We start from the raw sequence: 16562 nt of genomic DNA, 5'->3' as shown, positions 1-16562 counted from the left end.
CCCCGCCAAGCATCAGCCCTGGCAGGTTTCAAGTTGCAGCCGCTTTCGCCCAGGGTAGAGATTTCCAAAATGTGTTACCCTGGCAACCAGGAATTTTAGCCCAGCAAAAAACACCACCATGCACACCACAACCTCAATGTGTGAGACGCTGAGCTTCCATTTATCATTTTCTTCCGAGAAAAAAAATAGAGCGGGGTCGATGGTGTCTGCCTTCCTGAAGGCATTTCCAGTGAAACAGCCTTCTTCCCAGGTATTCACATCTCCCCATTTTCCTGGCAACCTCTCTTTAACCACTGTATTCTAAGCAAATATATAATAAGTATGAAATTCCTAATTAGTCCCTTACAAATGACAAAGTCCAAGGAAAACAGTGCCTAAGAGAAAAATAATATGCTTTTGGTGCAATACAGGAAAACATTTCCTCAATCCTGATGATATTTTAGCCAGTTAAATTACTCAGCTTTATTCTAAATGACATTAAATGAACACTGGTGATACAGAAGCATTTTTTGACTTGGTATAAAATCAGAAACAATGCCCATCAATATAGTAAGTTTTCCAATGGGACAAAAGCTGCTGTTTCAGAGTGAAGGTTTCTCTTGTATAAAACCACTTTCCTCTTCAGCTTTGAGCCAAGGGTGGCATCAAAACGAGGACAGCTTCCCATGGCTAATTATTTTTCCCTACAGTGTGCAGAGTACAGGCAGATAGTAAAGGTGAAGGTGCGCCGGTATCAAGGGTACTTAGTAAATAAAACTCTGAATAGAGCAATAAGGGTGGTTAACTCAAACTATTGGCTATATTTGGTAAAAGAGAGGGATAGAATTTAAACCCAGGACAGCAAAAGCCCTATCTCACCCCATCTAAGTCAAACAAGACTCAGTAGTACTTTTATTTAGCATTCACCTATCCCCATTTCTGTTGACATCTCAGATAATGCTTTTTTTGGTCTGACTCGAAATCAACAGAAGCTAAATTTTGTCCCAGGAAAACCACAGCTGCAATTAAGGTCAGATTGGGCTTCCAGGTGTTTTCTTTCTAAACCAAACAAATCAGCTCCATCTCATCTGCTTTCAGGGAGATCATATTTTTAAGATATTTTTGTATGACTTTAGGCACTATTTAGAGATTTTTTTTTTACTTGTATCATCTTTGACTGCTATGTGTCTATGTTTTTTACATGGCAAAAAAGAAAAGGAATTTATTCTTCCTCCTTAACTTTGCAAGCTTTAAAGACAGATTCAGTAAAGATCTGTGTGAGCAAAGGTCTTCCAAGAAAATGTCTTTATAGCATTTGAAGAAAATAGACATCTTGGTATCAACTTACAATAGGGTTTTTTGTGAACTATCAGCAGCATTGTACACTGTAAACTCAAAAAATCTGTGCTCAGAAAAGGTTAGGAATTGGCAGGAAAGGTTCACATCAGTATCTTGACAATACCACAGTGGCTCTGATGCATCCAACAGGTGAAATCATTTTGTTTCTGGGAGTGGGAAGTTATGGTGGAATTATATTTTTTAATAGTCTATATATTTAATATGCAGAGAAACACCCTATACGTGGACTGAAGGTAATTCTTTAGGGGACGGGGCAGAAAAAGGAACTTTTTCAGGGGACTTTGAAAGCTGAGGAGGGTGTTTTAAAATTTTAGTTGTTTTCGCTGGACTGGTTGAGCAGAGTGACAGTCTGGCAGTGTTAGGGGTTAGCTTGGCAAGCCAAGGCTCAAGTAAACAGGTGGAATAGTGCAATGAAGCCAGCCTTCTTCTTCTGCCAGCAACTTAGTTGATGGATAAACACCAGACTTTCACTTCTACAGTTTTCAAGACCTCCATTGCTCTGAAAAACACTGCCTTCATTCATCATTCTAAGGAGTTTTTTCCTTTTTTTTTTTGAAATCATGGACTGTACAACTTCTCTCAGAAACATCACAGATGTACATTCAAAGCTATTGACACACTGATGTTTTCAGAAGCAATAAATTTCAAAAATTAACATAAAATACACCATTTCATATTGGTTACCATCCCCTGGAAGTTGGGCTTCTCAGCAGAGCAGCATCATCTGTGGCTCATGAGAGGGTTGATATACTCCATGACAGCCTCTGATAAAGCCTGTGGAGTTACTAAAAGAGGTTTCACCAAACCATTGGTTGATGTATCTTCTGCAGATGTCCTTGTCACCTAAAATGTCCACAATCTGAGTTGTGGAAGACTGGGAAGTTGCCCCGGTATCTTAATCTGAGAGCTAAAAAGTGGATTACATCCCATGAAAGTTTGGGCAGCCCTTTTTTGGGAACCGACTTCCTCACTAGCATGGATTTCACCCTCTCCATTGTCCTCTAACCCCATCTGTTAGCTATTTTCTGGTTCAACTGACTTGAACCATCAGGGTCCTTTTGGCAAACAAAGAGAAGGATATTGAAGATTTACCCATTGGACGGGTTTTCTCCTCTGCAGCTTGAATGCTTTGTCCCTTCCCTATTTGCCATCCATCCCTCCCTCCAGTTCATCAAGACAAAAGCCAGATCCTTCTAATTTAAATTGTATGACCTCTCTCCCAAGATTGAAACTCTGGATGGAGAGGTGATGGGTCAGGAGTTGCCCCTGCACAACAGGTCTGCAGGCACATGGGAGGGGCAGCATCTTCTGCTACAGCTTTCTCCCTACACTCCTCAGGTACATTTACCACTTACTACCCAGGTTTGTCTTTGAAAACTTAAACTACTACTCATTTCCTTTAAGGTTTTGGGTGAGTAATCCTCAGCCTTTTTTTACAGCACATTACATTTTTCAACACCTTGTACAAATATTAGTAAGACAGTCTTCATGGTGGTCTAATTATTTTAGATGGGGGAAAGCCAAGGTTAACTTAAAATAACTTGCACTGGGCCTTTCAGTGAAGTGAGGGGGTATTAAGGCTACTCTTCTTTCCAGTATTCCACCAGGTTGCAGTTCATATCACAGTAAGACTCCCAAGGTCATATCACACAATATTGTAAGTTGGAAGGGACCCATAAGGATCACCAGATCCAACTCTTAAGTGAATGGCCCATACAGGGATCAAACCCACAACCTTGGTGTTATTATCACCATGCCCTAATTAACTGAGCTAAGCTGTTGCCTGAGAGACTTAAGGTCAAGATCACACATCAGCTAGATGTGAGAGGCCAAGCTCCCTGGGGGCTAAGAGCGGAACAGAGCACTGATGACACTCACTCAAGCTCACTGTCTGCATTTGGGACTGGTTCTCTCTGTTCTCTGCAGGCACTTTGTAACCCCTCTGCCTCAGACTTCCCACCTGCAGAAGGGGAAACCAGCAGGAGTTTTTGGCTGTTTATCCATGAGTCACTCTGAAGATACAAGGGGCAACACAGAAGGGAGGAAGAAAGAACCAACAGGTGACAGCTTATACCACTACAGATGTGTCACATCAAGCAACAACAACAGCCACTTTCTATTTCCTTCCTGAAGAAGAATCAGGGTGGTGAGAACAATGAGCAAGTGTTGGATAGGCAAGAAATTGTAACACTAATGTCTGCAAATGGGCAGCTTGGAAGCTGCTGAATTTAGTAGTTAATGAAGATCCCCCTGAGCAAACCATTCTGCAAGTGATGCTGGGGACCAGTGCAGGAAAGGAACAGAGTCAACATCTATTTCTGCCTGGCAAAAGCAAACAAGCCAACACACACACAATGTGGTCGTTGTGGTTCTCAGAGAATATCAGCAAAGGATAAAACCTGCATAACTGCCATAAATTATAAAAGCGTCCCTCAATCTTGGTTAATTCTCTTGTAAAAAGGGAGGGAAAAATCTGGAGCAGCTCAGCATGAAAACAATTGTTGGAGGGTTAATAAAGAGACAGCACTGAGGTATCTAGTTGCTAGCCCTGATATCATTAAGTAAGTGCACTAGAAATGTCGAGGTAAATGCATAACAGTGAATCACAGTCAGGCATGATTAACCTTGGGTAGTCTGAACTGGAAATCATTTACAAACACAAAGGTACTGAAGAACATCTCAACAGACATCGAAAGTCATTCCAAGAGCAGGAGTCATGCTGAGTGCTTTGTGTATGCATGCCATTTTTTAATTATTGTCATATTTTGCACGTGGGAGGATGGAAGATCCTAGACCACTCACTCATGGAGGAGTTTCTGTGGCACTGCAAGGTCCTTGGAAACATGTGTCCTGGTTGGAATCACTTTGCCTTGCACACAAGTTTTATAAAATTAAAAGTTTTAGTTGCAACAATCCAAAGCTTACTGAGAGGACACAATTTTTGCCAAAGAAAGACTAAAATCCTATAAATTCAAATATTAAAGAACCAAAGAGATCTCTTTCTTTATTCATTCCCCACTCCTTAATACAGTCTGTAGCCCTCCACACTACAACTGGTAAAACCAGGGGGGAGAAGGATTTTAACAAAAACTAGGTGTTTTTAACAAAAACTGTGAAAGTTCTCTGACCCTTGAAAATTGACCCTCTTGTCATAAAACCAAAAGAACAAAACATTGCTGGATATTTCTGAGCAATCCTAAAAGTTTAGAAATGATCACTGAAGCTGTAACCATATGACCCTTAAAGAGCTAAATATATACTGAGTACAACAACAACAAAATCCCTTCAAATCCACAGTTCTCATAGCTTTAAAAGCATTCAATTACAAGGGACATGACAATTACAAGGAACATGAATCAACTGGGGAAGACTCCAGACAGCTTTACACCTTTGTATCTTCTACTGCAATTCTTCAGTGCCAACTCAGGTGATTATTGTGCACGCCAAAGTGGTGAAGGCCATAGGAATATTGTGCAAAACGACACAGCTCTGCTCAGATTTCCTTCCTGCTTTCTCATTAGTTTCATTCTCCTAAATCCATCTCAGTTATCCTTAGCATTGTAATAACTGCCCTTATTTAGCTGCCTCATTAGGATGCTGCATCAATTAATGTGCATCATCTAATGCATACTAGTTTCTTAATGTTTAATATTATTATCAGTGGAGAGCTGTATCATACCAAGTCTGTCTAGGGAGTTAATGCATATAGGAAAAAAACCCCTATGCATAATGCCATTCTGTATGATTACTGTACCCAAACCCCTCTGAACAGACCACCACATGTCCTGCATTCTAGGTTTCTATACTTTGGGAGCTTACAGGTAGCACCTTTGGCCCTAGTGCTGCAGGTCTCAGAGTTACATTTGTTTTTGAGGACCTGGAGACCAGTGGACAAGGCATGAGGAATGTCTTGAAGCAGAGATGTCATGTATATGCTTGGTGCACAAATGCCTCACTGCCTGATTCAGGAGGGTAATCAACCTGTCCTTTGAAGCTGCATAAATAATGTTTGGATGGAGGTAGTATATCTACACCAGGGATGAATTAACTGCCATTGAGTCATATAAACTTGGCTTGAGTTTGTGGCTTGTAACATGCCTGAGGAAAATAAAAAAGACATTTTCAAGAAAGAAACATTAATTTACTCCTCCCCATCTTCTCTGTTATTTTCCTCTAGGCAAACATGACTTACTTTGTGGGATTTTTTTGTTGCTGTTTGTTCCATTTTCACAGGGAAACACTGATTCACAGTGAAATGAATTCACAGATTCTCCTGGTCAGGCCAGAACGTGCCATCTCTCCTATATCAATGTTGCTCCTTTTTAGCACCCCCGCCAGGAGGTGCCAACCAGACTCCTTTGACACTCAGGGGAGTGACACTTCACAAGAACATGCAGGCTTTTCTACTCACAGGGACCCCTGGCAGCATTCACGTCTCCTTGCACACCCCTGTGGTTCCTAGCTGGGCACTGCTGGACCTCTCATCCAGCTGCACAACGGCATAGCCTTCTTCATGTGTGCAAGGGAAGAGTACATCCCATACTGTGGACAAACTGAGCACATGCACTGTGTGCCTGTGTGTGCCTGCACTGCAGGTCCTTCTGCCTGTGCATTGTGTACACAGGTGCGAGTTGCGACACCATCAAAAGAGCAGAGAAAGTCTGTATCCATGACTGCCTGAGATACCAGGGATAAAAGCCTGTCCTAGAAGAAGATGGAAAAGAGAAGAAACTTGTGGAAGACCAAGAGCAGGGTAGCATAAAGAGAACTGAGGCATTGGTGTGTGCCTACATATCCACACGAGTTGCATTCCTTCACTATAATGCTTATGGACCCAGTCCTCTACTGACTAACACGTCCACTTTAGTTTGTTCATGGCTTTTACTTGTATCACTCTCCCTTCTTTCTTGTTTTCAGTGTTTGACCTCTGGTTTTCTCTTCTGCTGTTCTCACTTTTGTATCTCTTTCTGAAAACGTGATGTTTGCAATTCTTTTTTCTACTTCTTAGCTGTATCCCCTCTCTCATTTTCTTCCTCCTCTTTTGGCACAGCACTTGCTGGTTCCCTTCCTCTCATCTCCTCTTTTTTCTTCTACCTCCTTTTCTGCAGAATTTCTTTAACTAGAGGCTCCTCTGCTTCTTGAACGCAGTCATTTATCAACAGTAACCAGTTGTTTCTACCTCTAAAAGTTGTTCTGGGAACCAGTGTATGCTGTGGAATAGCCTTAGATATACTAACAATTTAAAGATAAGCATTATAAATATACTATATCTGGTAGACAGCACAGTTTCAGAAGGTTGTACTAAGATCTCTTATTAGGCAAGAAACCTTTCACACTAGACCAGATTCGGAAGTCTGTTCTATCTAATACAGCCCACCATATGACACAGTATGTAGTCTCAAACCAAATTTGTAATCATACTGAGGTGTATCTCGGAACTCATATTTTGGGTTCAGAGATACCACTATTGTGGGTTCAGAGATCGCATAGGGTCCCATAAAAGAGCAGAAAGGAACATTCCTCATCAATAAAATACTGTCTAACTAGAAAAAAACACTTTGGAGGACAGCTTACGTTTTACATATTGCTAAATATGAGCAAAAATAAATATGTTCATTTCTCCAAAATACCTCCAGATGGCATTAAAACCCTTCTTCTTTTGGTTCTTACTGCAATATTATTTTAAAAAATGATAATTATTAGAATAATTCTTTAACCGTTCCCAGCAATCATACTATCAGAAGGCATAAGGCTGCTAATGCTTAATTCATTTAATAAGTTTGGCTAAATATGCTTGCACACTATAATTACATTCAACAACACAATCTGCAGGACAAGCCATTTCTTACACTGTGTCAAATCTTTTTCTAGATTCATTTCCAGAAGATTTTTTAATGTGTATTTGCAGAAGAAATCAAAACATCTCACAATAAATCACTGTTATTGTACCTCCTTCTGTGAATACTTTTGGCCATGTAACAAATGGTGACACCTTATGAGATTTACATGATATAATGTTCTGAATTTAAATAACAGGAATCAGAATACATAAATTATGGACCAGACACATTCTAAAATTCACATGACTGACTGTTACAAGAACTTCCCTCCCTCAAATGGGATTAAAAAGGTGAATGGTTTTGCAGAAATTCATAGTGCTCCTGCCTGGTAGTTATTAAAAGAATTCACTTATCTCGCTCAGTTTGGGAGACTGTTGCTTTTTTGTTTTTTTAACTTGCAGCCTATCTGTTTCATAGACTGGTTTATGTTGGCAAAACAATTTAGTCTTTTGTATACTAGAGTTAAAAATGGTAAAAGCTTCTATTGTTGCACTAGAGTGAAGGTGAACGCTGATATATTACAAGTGCCTGTTCCCATCTATTTCTCGACTTCTTTTGTTAATTCAAAAACATCAACAAAATCGTGAGAGACCAGAGATAACTGTAATTGGATTTCAAGTAATTCAGAGGTGAAGCTGCAGACTGCAGTCTTTTAAAATTACATCAGTACATCAAAGGTATATGTGACATAATGTTTTTTAGCAAGTGTGACAAACTCCAGCAGCATTAAGGTAATGCTGAAGTAAGGTTGTAAAGGCCAGCCTCGCACACCGACAAAAATAATCTCATATCTATTCAGTGTGATATGGAACCATTTCAATTGCAAAGATCTCTGACTTACTAGCATGCAAAAGTTATAGGAATAATTAATGTTTCGTCATTATCTAAAAAGCCGGTTTAAGAAAAGCATCAGTGAAACAGATCATTTTAATGAAAACAAACAAATTCTATTTTTCCCAACAAATCTGATAAAAACACAGCTGTCTTCTCTAATTTTAAACGCAAATGTGACTTACGATGTATGGGTTGCGCTTTTCTCTGGGCTCTTTGGCTCTACATCACTTTTCCCTTTAAAAAAGAAGAAGAAAATGACATCAGAAATGGGTCAATATGGAAACTGCTCAGATGTGACATGTCAATGCTTTATTCATTGCTATCACTGACCACTCTTGCCACACACACACAGACGGCTGTGGAGGCAACTACAGGGCTGCAGGGGCACTGCTGGAGCATTTGCAAGCAGGGGGTCAATCCTGACTTGACTTTTCTTGTCCCTGATACATATACTCTCTAAATGTCAGGCAGAGAAACTCCACAAGAGAGGCTACTTAGAGGACACCGGATTTACCAGGGACAGCAGACTCTAGAGCAAAGGAAAGGATTTCTCTAGGGCCCTACAGTTCTGCTACTGAGAGTGTACTCCATACAACGTGCACTTGCTCCAAAGCCCTACTCCAGGAACAGTAACTATTTCATACAAAGCAAAACAGCATCAGCAGGAGATAGTAAGGCAGTGATTAGGGCACAATTCTGCCAATGGATATTTTCGTTCACATTCTTTTTGACAGATAAGGATGTGTTCTTTCGCAATTGTAAATTGGGGGCTCGGGAAGCCCTCTTTGCTATGTTGTACATTTCGGCAAAGGCACTCAGCGTCAGAGGTCAGGTATCCAAATGCTTAAGAACGCTCAGAGGCCCAAGGGATGCTTCTTCACATTTCCTTATGACTCACATGGGTCCTGGCATGTTGGTTTGTTATGACTCCCATACTAGGTCCAGAATTATATATCTGCCCAACACAACTTAGTTACACAGCACAGACAGGGGGAGGCAGGCTGCTGGCTCATGAGGTGGTACTGCTTCTGCTAAGTCAGGCCAAATCCTTTGTCCTCCTTTCTACCCCCCACCCCCTATCAAAACACAGGAAGGCTGATGTTGTTTTTTGTATTTAATGTTCTCTGAGTAACCCAAGAAAGCTGCACTTCAGTGTAAGATTTCCGTTTAGCTCTACCATGGATGAACAGGTTATGCCACTCCACTTGAATCACCTTGAATTCTGGACCTAGTGACTGTGCAGCTGCTGCTCCTTGTGTGTCACTGGATGCTAATGGCTGTCTATACATGAGTTTATGTTGCCTAGCAGACAAGGAGTCACAGAGGTTGAATGTGACTGGTTTACTGATGGATGTGTTTTTCTCCATTACCTTTTAATGAGCTTTGTTAAACCAAAATCCACTGTGCCTTCTGAAAAAAATATGAGAAATGCTTATTTTGGCCAGGCTGTAGTGGTGTTGCCTGATTTTCTGCTCATTGAATTGAGTGGGTTTTGCATCAAGTCCTGGTCGACCAAGTCCATGTATGTGAGCATTATGCATCATCCATTTGCTGCTGATAAAGTCCTCACCTTCAGTAAGGGGCACCTCTGGAAAACTTGCTGTTGCCCTCAGAAGAGGCAGGATTTTGCTACCAATGTTCTTCCATTGCTGTACTGAAAGAAGCTGAAGGACTTAGTCTAGACAGTGACCTTCTGGAAGTAGGTGTCTTGTAGAGGAGGTTCTGAGTATTGCAAACACTTTTAGATCTTGTCCTCCCCCCTCTGGAAGGGTTTGTGTGTACCCAATCAAGGTGCCTAAACTTTATTAAACAGGATGGGGAAAGCTCTGGATGACTTCAAACTCACTGATGCCTCTGTGGGCCTCTAGAGAAGCTAAGCACTTTCTGTAAGAGGACAGCTAAAGGCACCTAAAATTTAAGTATGAGCGGGGCATCCACATAGGACAGAATACATCCACTCCATAATCTCTAGGCTGCTCTTCACTTTTAGCAGAGACCTCAGAAAGTATATCCAAATGATAAACTCGCTGGCTAGAAGGCTGTTGCTACAGTATGTGTTTGTCAGCCTTAGGGTGCCTGGAGCACTGGAGCTCATCTGCATTATGGTAATTTGGAACAAGAAACCAACAGTAACAGTTGGCATATATTCAAAGATTTTCTATTTGTAACTTAGGCTTTTTCTAAGTCATGAATTATTACCATGAACACTGGTTTGTTTGAGTGTGAGAGGGAATATGGATTCCTGAGTGCTCTGCCAGCAGGGTTCACATTAGTTCTACTTTCAGCAATATATGTTAATGCAGCAACAAGGGAAACAGTATATGTACTGTGAGGAAAGAGGAAATGGAATCTCTGTGATTTAGCCAAACTGGATATTAATGAATTACCCTACACTAAGCATTTGTAGCTGCTTTTATGCTAATTGTCACTTAACATACTTCTGTGTGGAGGGCAAGGATGAAGCCTGTACAGATGGTAAAAACTCATCAGTCCAGCCTATCAGAGTAGAAAATCTGGCCATTAATGCTTTATTTTATTTAGAAATTTTAAAAATGTATATAGCTTAAGTATAGTTGAATATCACAGGTATGGTACAGTTTTTGTTTTTGGACAAGCATATGTAAAAGAGAATTACCTGTCACAACAACTTCGGTTTTTTATACTTAATCTTGGCCAGACTAAGATTCGCTCTTCATTTTTATGTAACCTGCCAAATGCATGCAGGTACCATTGTGGAAGACTGGCATTTGCCAAATTGCTGAATCTTCTCTAGATTCTTCTGGCTTCTTCTTTTGGGCCAATTAGTGTCATCCTTTGTTTTTCTTAGTCTTTTTGGAATTAACAAAGAACATGCTCCCCACCTTGCTACGGGATTGCTGTTAGCACACCTTATTTCAGGTGCTAAGTGCTGTGTAGGTCTCCTGAAACAGGTGTGTCTGTGTGTTGGTGGGTGTATGTGCACACATGCCTCCAGAAAACACACAGTGGAAACCATCAGTACACAGATCCTTACCCACAGAGCTGGCAGTTCTTTGCTAGTTTCTACCTCATCTCACGCAACTTCTTTCCTAACATTTTTAGATACAAGTAGAAGATATGTGTCCAGATTTCTCGAATTTCAAAATAAATTTCAAATGAACTTCTGTAGGATTTCCCTGCTGAATAGTGGGTGGCCAGAAAAAGACCTCTCTCCTCTGAGTTGGAATTTTGTGAATCACTTAACCTAACCAGGACACGTTTCCCTTTCTGGGTAACAGGGATAAATAATATTTATTGTGATGGAGTTGTATAACTTCAGTCATTATCGGATTTTTAATGCTTTGATTTTCTTGTGGGGGAAGGGTAACAGAAATGCAAATGTTATCCATGAGAAAGACAATGTTGGCAGTTGCAGTAAAACCATTGCAAATGACAGGCTCAAGAGCCACTCCAAAGAAGACACGGTGCAATGGGAAATAACAGCTAATTAGGACTCTGAAGATGTGCATTTGGATAACACAGTACATAGATCATTAGATTTCTTTTCCACAGAGTAATTTGCTAGTATTTCCTCACATCCTGTACTGGGTTTGCGTGGCAAGGTTTTGGTAATGGGAGGCTGGATACAGGGGAGGCTACTGTAAGAAGCTGCCAGAAGCTTCCCCTGTGTCTGATGGAGACAGTACCAACCAGCTCCAACACAGACCTGCTGCTGGTCAAGGCCAAGCCCATCAGCGACGGTGGTAGCACCTCTGGGATAACAGATGTAAGAAGGCAGAAAGATGCTATACAAAAGCAACTGCAGCCAGAGACAGAAGTGAGATTATGGGAAGAAACAGCTCTGCAGACACTGAGGTCAGCGAAGAAAGAGGAGGAGGAGGTGCTCCAGGTGCTGCAGCACAGGTTCCCCTACAGCCTGCAGTGAAGACCACGGTGAGGCAGTCTGTCCCCCTGCAGCCCACGGAGGTTCATGGTAGAGCAGAGATTCACCTGCAACCAATAGGGGACTCCATGCTGAAGCAGGTAGGTGTCCAAAGGAGGCTGTGACAGCATGGAACACCTGCACTAGAGCAGGCTCCTGGAAGGACCTGTGGACCTATGGAGAGAGCAGTGTAGGCCTCTAGAAGGATCTGTGGACCCGTGGAGAGAGGAGCCCATGCTGGAGCAGGTTCACTGGCAGGACCTGTGCCCCCACAGGGGGCCCAGAGTGGAGCAGTCTGTTCCTGAGGGACTGCACCTCGTGAAAGGGACCCACACTGCAGCAGTTCATGAAGAACTGAAGCCTGTGGGAAGGACTCGTGTTGGAGGAGTTCGTGAAGGATCTTCTCCCATGGGAGAGACTCCATGCTGGAGCAGGGGAAGAGGGTGAGGAGTGCTCCCCCTGAGGAGCAAGGAGTGTCAGAGATAAGGTATGATGAACTGATTGCAGCCCCCATTCTCGGTCCCCTTTACACTGGTGGTGGGGAGGAGGCAGAGAATCTGGGAGTGAAGTTGAACCCAGGAAGAAGGTGCTTTTAAGATTTATTTCTCATTGTCTTACTCTGATTTCACTGGTAATCAGTTAAATTAATTTCCTTGAGTTTAAAGGAAATTAAACTCAAGTCTGTTTAATGGGCAAACTCAAGTCTGTTTAATGGGCAAAACTTGAGTCTGTTTTGCCCATGATGGTAATTGGTGAGTGATTTTTCCCCACCCTTACCTCTACCCACGAGCCTTTTGTTGTCTTTTCTCTCCTGTGTCCAAGTGAGGAGAAGAACGATAGAGCAGCTTTGGTGGACACCTGGTCCGGGTAAACCCACCATGTATCTGAATAATTTTTTCTCCAAATTTCCTTTGGGTTTGACACACAGGACTGGTAAAATCTATCTCTCATTCGAATGTGTTTATTTGATGTCTTATTCCAGCACCTCAACAGGAATCCTCATGAATACAGTCTCAAAGGCAGTCAAACTCTCTTTGTGATGTTAGGAAAAGTGTCTGAGTGTCCGACAGTGACCTGAACTTTTGGTACCAATGAATAAAACGTTTCTGCATTGGTTCAGCTATTCTTTGGTTTGGTTTCCATCAGCCAGTCAGTACCGAGTCTGGCTTCTGCACAGCTGCAAATATATGCTGATTTTGCTAAACAGGATGAATGAGGAGATAAGCAACTGGAGGTACTATGGTGTGGGAAAGCAGATGGGGGAATTGGAAGTGAAGTGGAGTCAGAGACTGCTGGAGTAAAGAGTAGGGGAAACTTTTAAGGACATGGGATCAATTGCATAATCTACAGGAAAGTGAGTTTCATTAAATCTGCAGAAAAACCTATTTTATTCAATTGCTGAAAGAAGGAAATATTCAGCTATGACCAAAGCTGGCCAAGTACCATGGCCTCTGATGTTATTGCAAAGCCCTCAGCTCAGCTGGTGTGTTTGTCACGCTTGTGCCTCTGCCTGTGTTTGCGTAGCCCTCTCTGTTATGGCTCTTTTGTGCTTCCTTCTCTCATTACTGTATTCATTATTTTCTGACAGAACCTCATCCCCTTTGCCTTTTATTACTTCCTTAGTGCTGGTACTTGAACTGATATCAAACTAACGCCAGCAATTAAGTGACACCACTGCATGTTTCTTCACAACATTGCCTTCCACATGCTGACCTTTCCCCAGTGAAGAGCCACACTTTTATAAAAGCCTACATCTCCCAGCCTTGTCTCTCTGGATGTCTTTTCCCTCATGCAGTGAGTGACTAGACCCTTTCAAAGCCCTAGCTACCAGCTCAGGGCCCTAGCTACCAGCTCAGGGCCCTAGCTACCAGCTCAGGGCACTTTTCGTCTTCAGTCACAGCCCTGCAATTTGCAAACAGGGCTCTGTGTTGTCTGACAGGTCAGGAAGCTAGCAAAATAATTCCTCTGGTCGCAGTCATTTTATGTGGAGAGCAGGATAGGATCATGTATTTTTAATATGCAAGACAACATCAACAACCGTCAGAGGTGTCAGGGGAGAGGATTAATATTTTGTTTTGCAGAACAATTCAATCTTCCCTTTCAATACAGCTGCTAAGTTTGTTACCGTAACTAAATGTAATTAAAATGCTGCTGATCTGCACCATGATTTGTAAAGTGGAGTCCACCGAAAAGCCCTGACCAGAAGCTAAACAAGCAAATATCGCTTCCCTACCCACAATGCTAGCCAAAAAGATCCATGGCCATATGGTCTTCAAAACATTATTTGGTGTTAGTTTGCAAGGATTTATGTAGCTTATTACTGTGCAGTGGCCACAAAATATACCATTGCCTATGAAACATAAATGATAACCAGTCTTCTTGCAGAATTTTCTTGCAGTCTGGATCTGGGCCTGCAATTAGGTCAGCTCTTTTCTGGCTTTCCAAAAAAAGACACTCTTTTGCCCTTTCAGTCTTTCTCATTTACGTAATGAAATGGCCATAACAAAATTAATACTTTTTATTCTTCCCAGGCCACCAAAAGATCTGACATTTTGATGGTCACTCTTCAGTTTGGTTCTCCACAATCTGCCACATAGCTGAGTACTGCCTGCTGAGGCTCTGCACTGTCCCAGTCTGCTACTAGTCCCTTGCTCATCAGTTGCTTCTTTTTCATAGTCATTGTCACCCCTCCCCCCAATGTAGCTAGAAAATGAGTTGGTACTTACTTGTATTGCTGTGTCCTGTAGATCCCTGTTGTGATTCCTACAATAATAACAGAAAAATGGTAAGGTGTGTTATTTTACAGCAATTTTTAGCTGCAATACTTGCTTGGACATTACCTTAACAATACAAACCGCATTGATGATTGTTCATTTGGTTTCAAAGTAGTTTTCAATTACAAGAATAAATCCAATATTTCTTGGAAAATACATTAATTCTAAGGCTTGTAAACTTATTTCACAACAACCTTTTAATGGTGCAATTCCTTGTACAGCAATTACGACCTTCCTGTTCACTATTCATTTATTGATCAGCCAAAACTTGTCTATTATCTTCTACAAGTTTAGATGAGAAGAAAAAGGGAAGACCAATATTGTTTCATGGACCATTGGATTCCTGAGGTGGTAGCACAGCTGGTCTTTTTTTTTCTCATGTTGACATTGACAGCATCAGACAATGGAAATACAGACTAGTTCTGCGTCCCTGAGATTACAAGGTCAACCTTGTATGACAACAGCAATATCTGTGAATATGGTGCAATAAATCAGACCATTGTTTCCTCATGTGCAAATGTTCACTCACTGCATTTTACTCACAGAATTTGTTTGCATTCACAAAAACATAAAAGAAGCCTATAAATAGAAGGGAATGCAAATATAAACTATAACAAAAATATATTTAAATTAAGGGAAAGAAGAATGCTATGGATGACAGCAGGGAAGGTATCCTGTATATAACTCTGCTTCTGAATAACCCAGACACACAGAGGAATGACATCTTCTATACATGCTGCAGTTACAACTGCAGCTAAGACTACTCAGAGAGGCCAGGCACCCACAGCAACACATGTGGTCATTTTTGGTGAGGAAATGGGCTCTAGACCAGATCCCTGGTCCTCAGAGGCCGAGTGATGAGCCAAACACACAGATCATCAAGAAAGGAACTGCAAGTCTCCAGAAAGCTCAAGGATGCTCTGACTTGGCCAAGATGAGATTATGCTGCTGAGTCCCTCAGGAGCACACCTCAGGGGCTTGGGTCCCAAGAGCTTCTTGGCCTCTCTAAACAGACATTGGGTGGACTACAGGATCTGAGGTCTTGAAGGCTCAGCTGATCAAAACCCCTTGATCTGCACAATTTGCTCTGGAGTCAAGGCTCTCCAGACTGCATGGCTTTGATCTGTAATTTTAGTACTACAATACACATCAGCAACTCACTTCCATCCTACACACCTGTAATGTGAGATGTCAAATTTCTGGGCAAGCCCTAAGAATTTCTACCTTCTACTGCCATATGAGAAAATCTCTACCATGTTTCACATGCCGAGAATAATTTCTCAGTAATGTGAAACTGGGCACTTTTGACAAATTGAGTCAGTTTTTTGTGAATGTTTCTGATGAAGAGAAATTAAAGCTGTTTTTTTCTGAATGTAATCTTTAAAAAGTCGAGATCAGTTTGCAGCGGTGATATAATGGTATGTACACTTGAATTTAAATGCTATTTTTGTAGCCTGTCACACTCCCAATAAACGTAGACTATTAGAGCATGTTCACCCTCATATTTGTAAAAGTGTTTGCAACTTCTAAACAAGGATCTTGCTTACTCTTTTACGTTTTCATTAACCTCCTGTTTAATTGCCTAGCACAGTATCTTAACTCTGCCATTGGTTATGTATAGTCTAAAATTTAATATCAGCCAAACATGTAAACTGTACACATTTTCACGTTTCCTTTTAACCAATTCTTTAAAATTTGTTGATTCTCAACAGATTAGTCTTAATGATAAAGGCTAATACAAATATCTCATAGAGAAATACAGAATGCTCCCACTGAGGTAGAAAAAAAGTATGGCTTTATGTAATCAAAAAAAAGCTGAAGTCTTCATTTCTGAAGATTATTGCCCAGTGTATTTCCTCCAGCTTGTTTAAATCA

General features: G+C 41.3%; 1 protein-coding gene across 3 annotated transcripts in view; it reads right to left on the bottom strand.

The window, feature by feature from the left end:
- Positions 1–16562, bottom strand: part of AFF3 (AF4/FMR2 family member 3) — a 327344-nt gene that overhangs the window by 112991 nt on the left and 197791 nt on the right. For all 3 annotated transcript variants that reach the window (XR_003527462.1, XM_027641860.1, XM_027641875.1), the window contains exons 6-7: positions 14640–14676; positions 8195–8246 (exon numbers count right to left, since the gene is read on the bottom strand). Coding sequence is in view for 2 of the 3 variants with exons in the window: in XM_027641860.1 (XP_027497661.1) it covers positions 8195–8246; positions 14640–14676 (89 nt within the window). In the remaining variant the exon portion in view is untranslated. The remainder of the gene's footprint in view (positions 1–8194; positions 8247–14639; positions 14677–16562) is intronic.

This window comes from Corapipo altera, unplaced genomic scaffold, assembly GCF_003945725.1.
Source record: "Corapipo altera isolate COAL_440 unplaced genomic scaffold, ASM394572v1 0, whole genome shotgun sequence".
NCBI lineage: Eukaryota > Metazoa > Chordata > Aves > Passeriformes > Pipridae > Corapipo > Corapipo altera.
The sequence above is the reverse complement of the archived record's forward strand: the minus strand, read 5'-3'. Positions and strand labels throughout refer to the sequence as shown.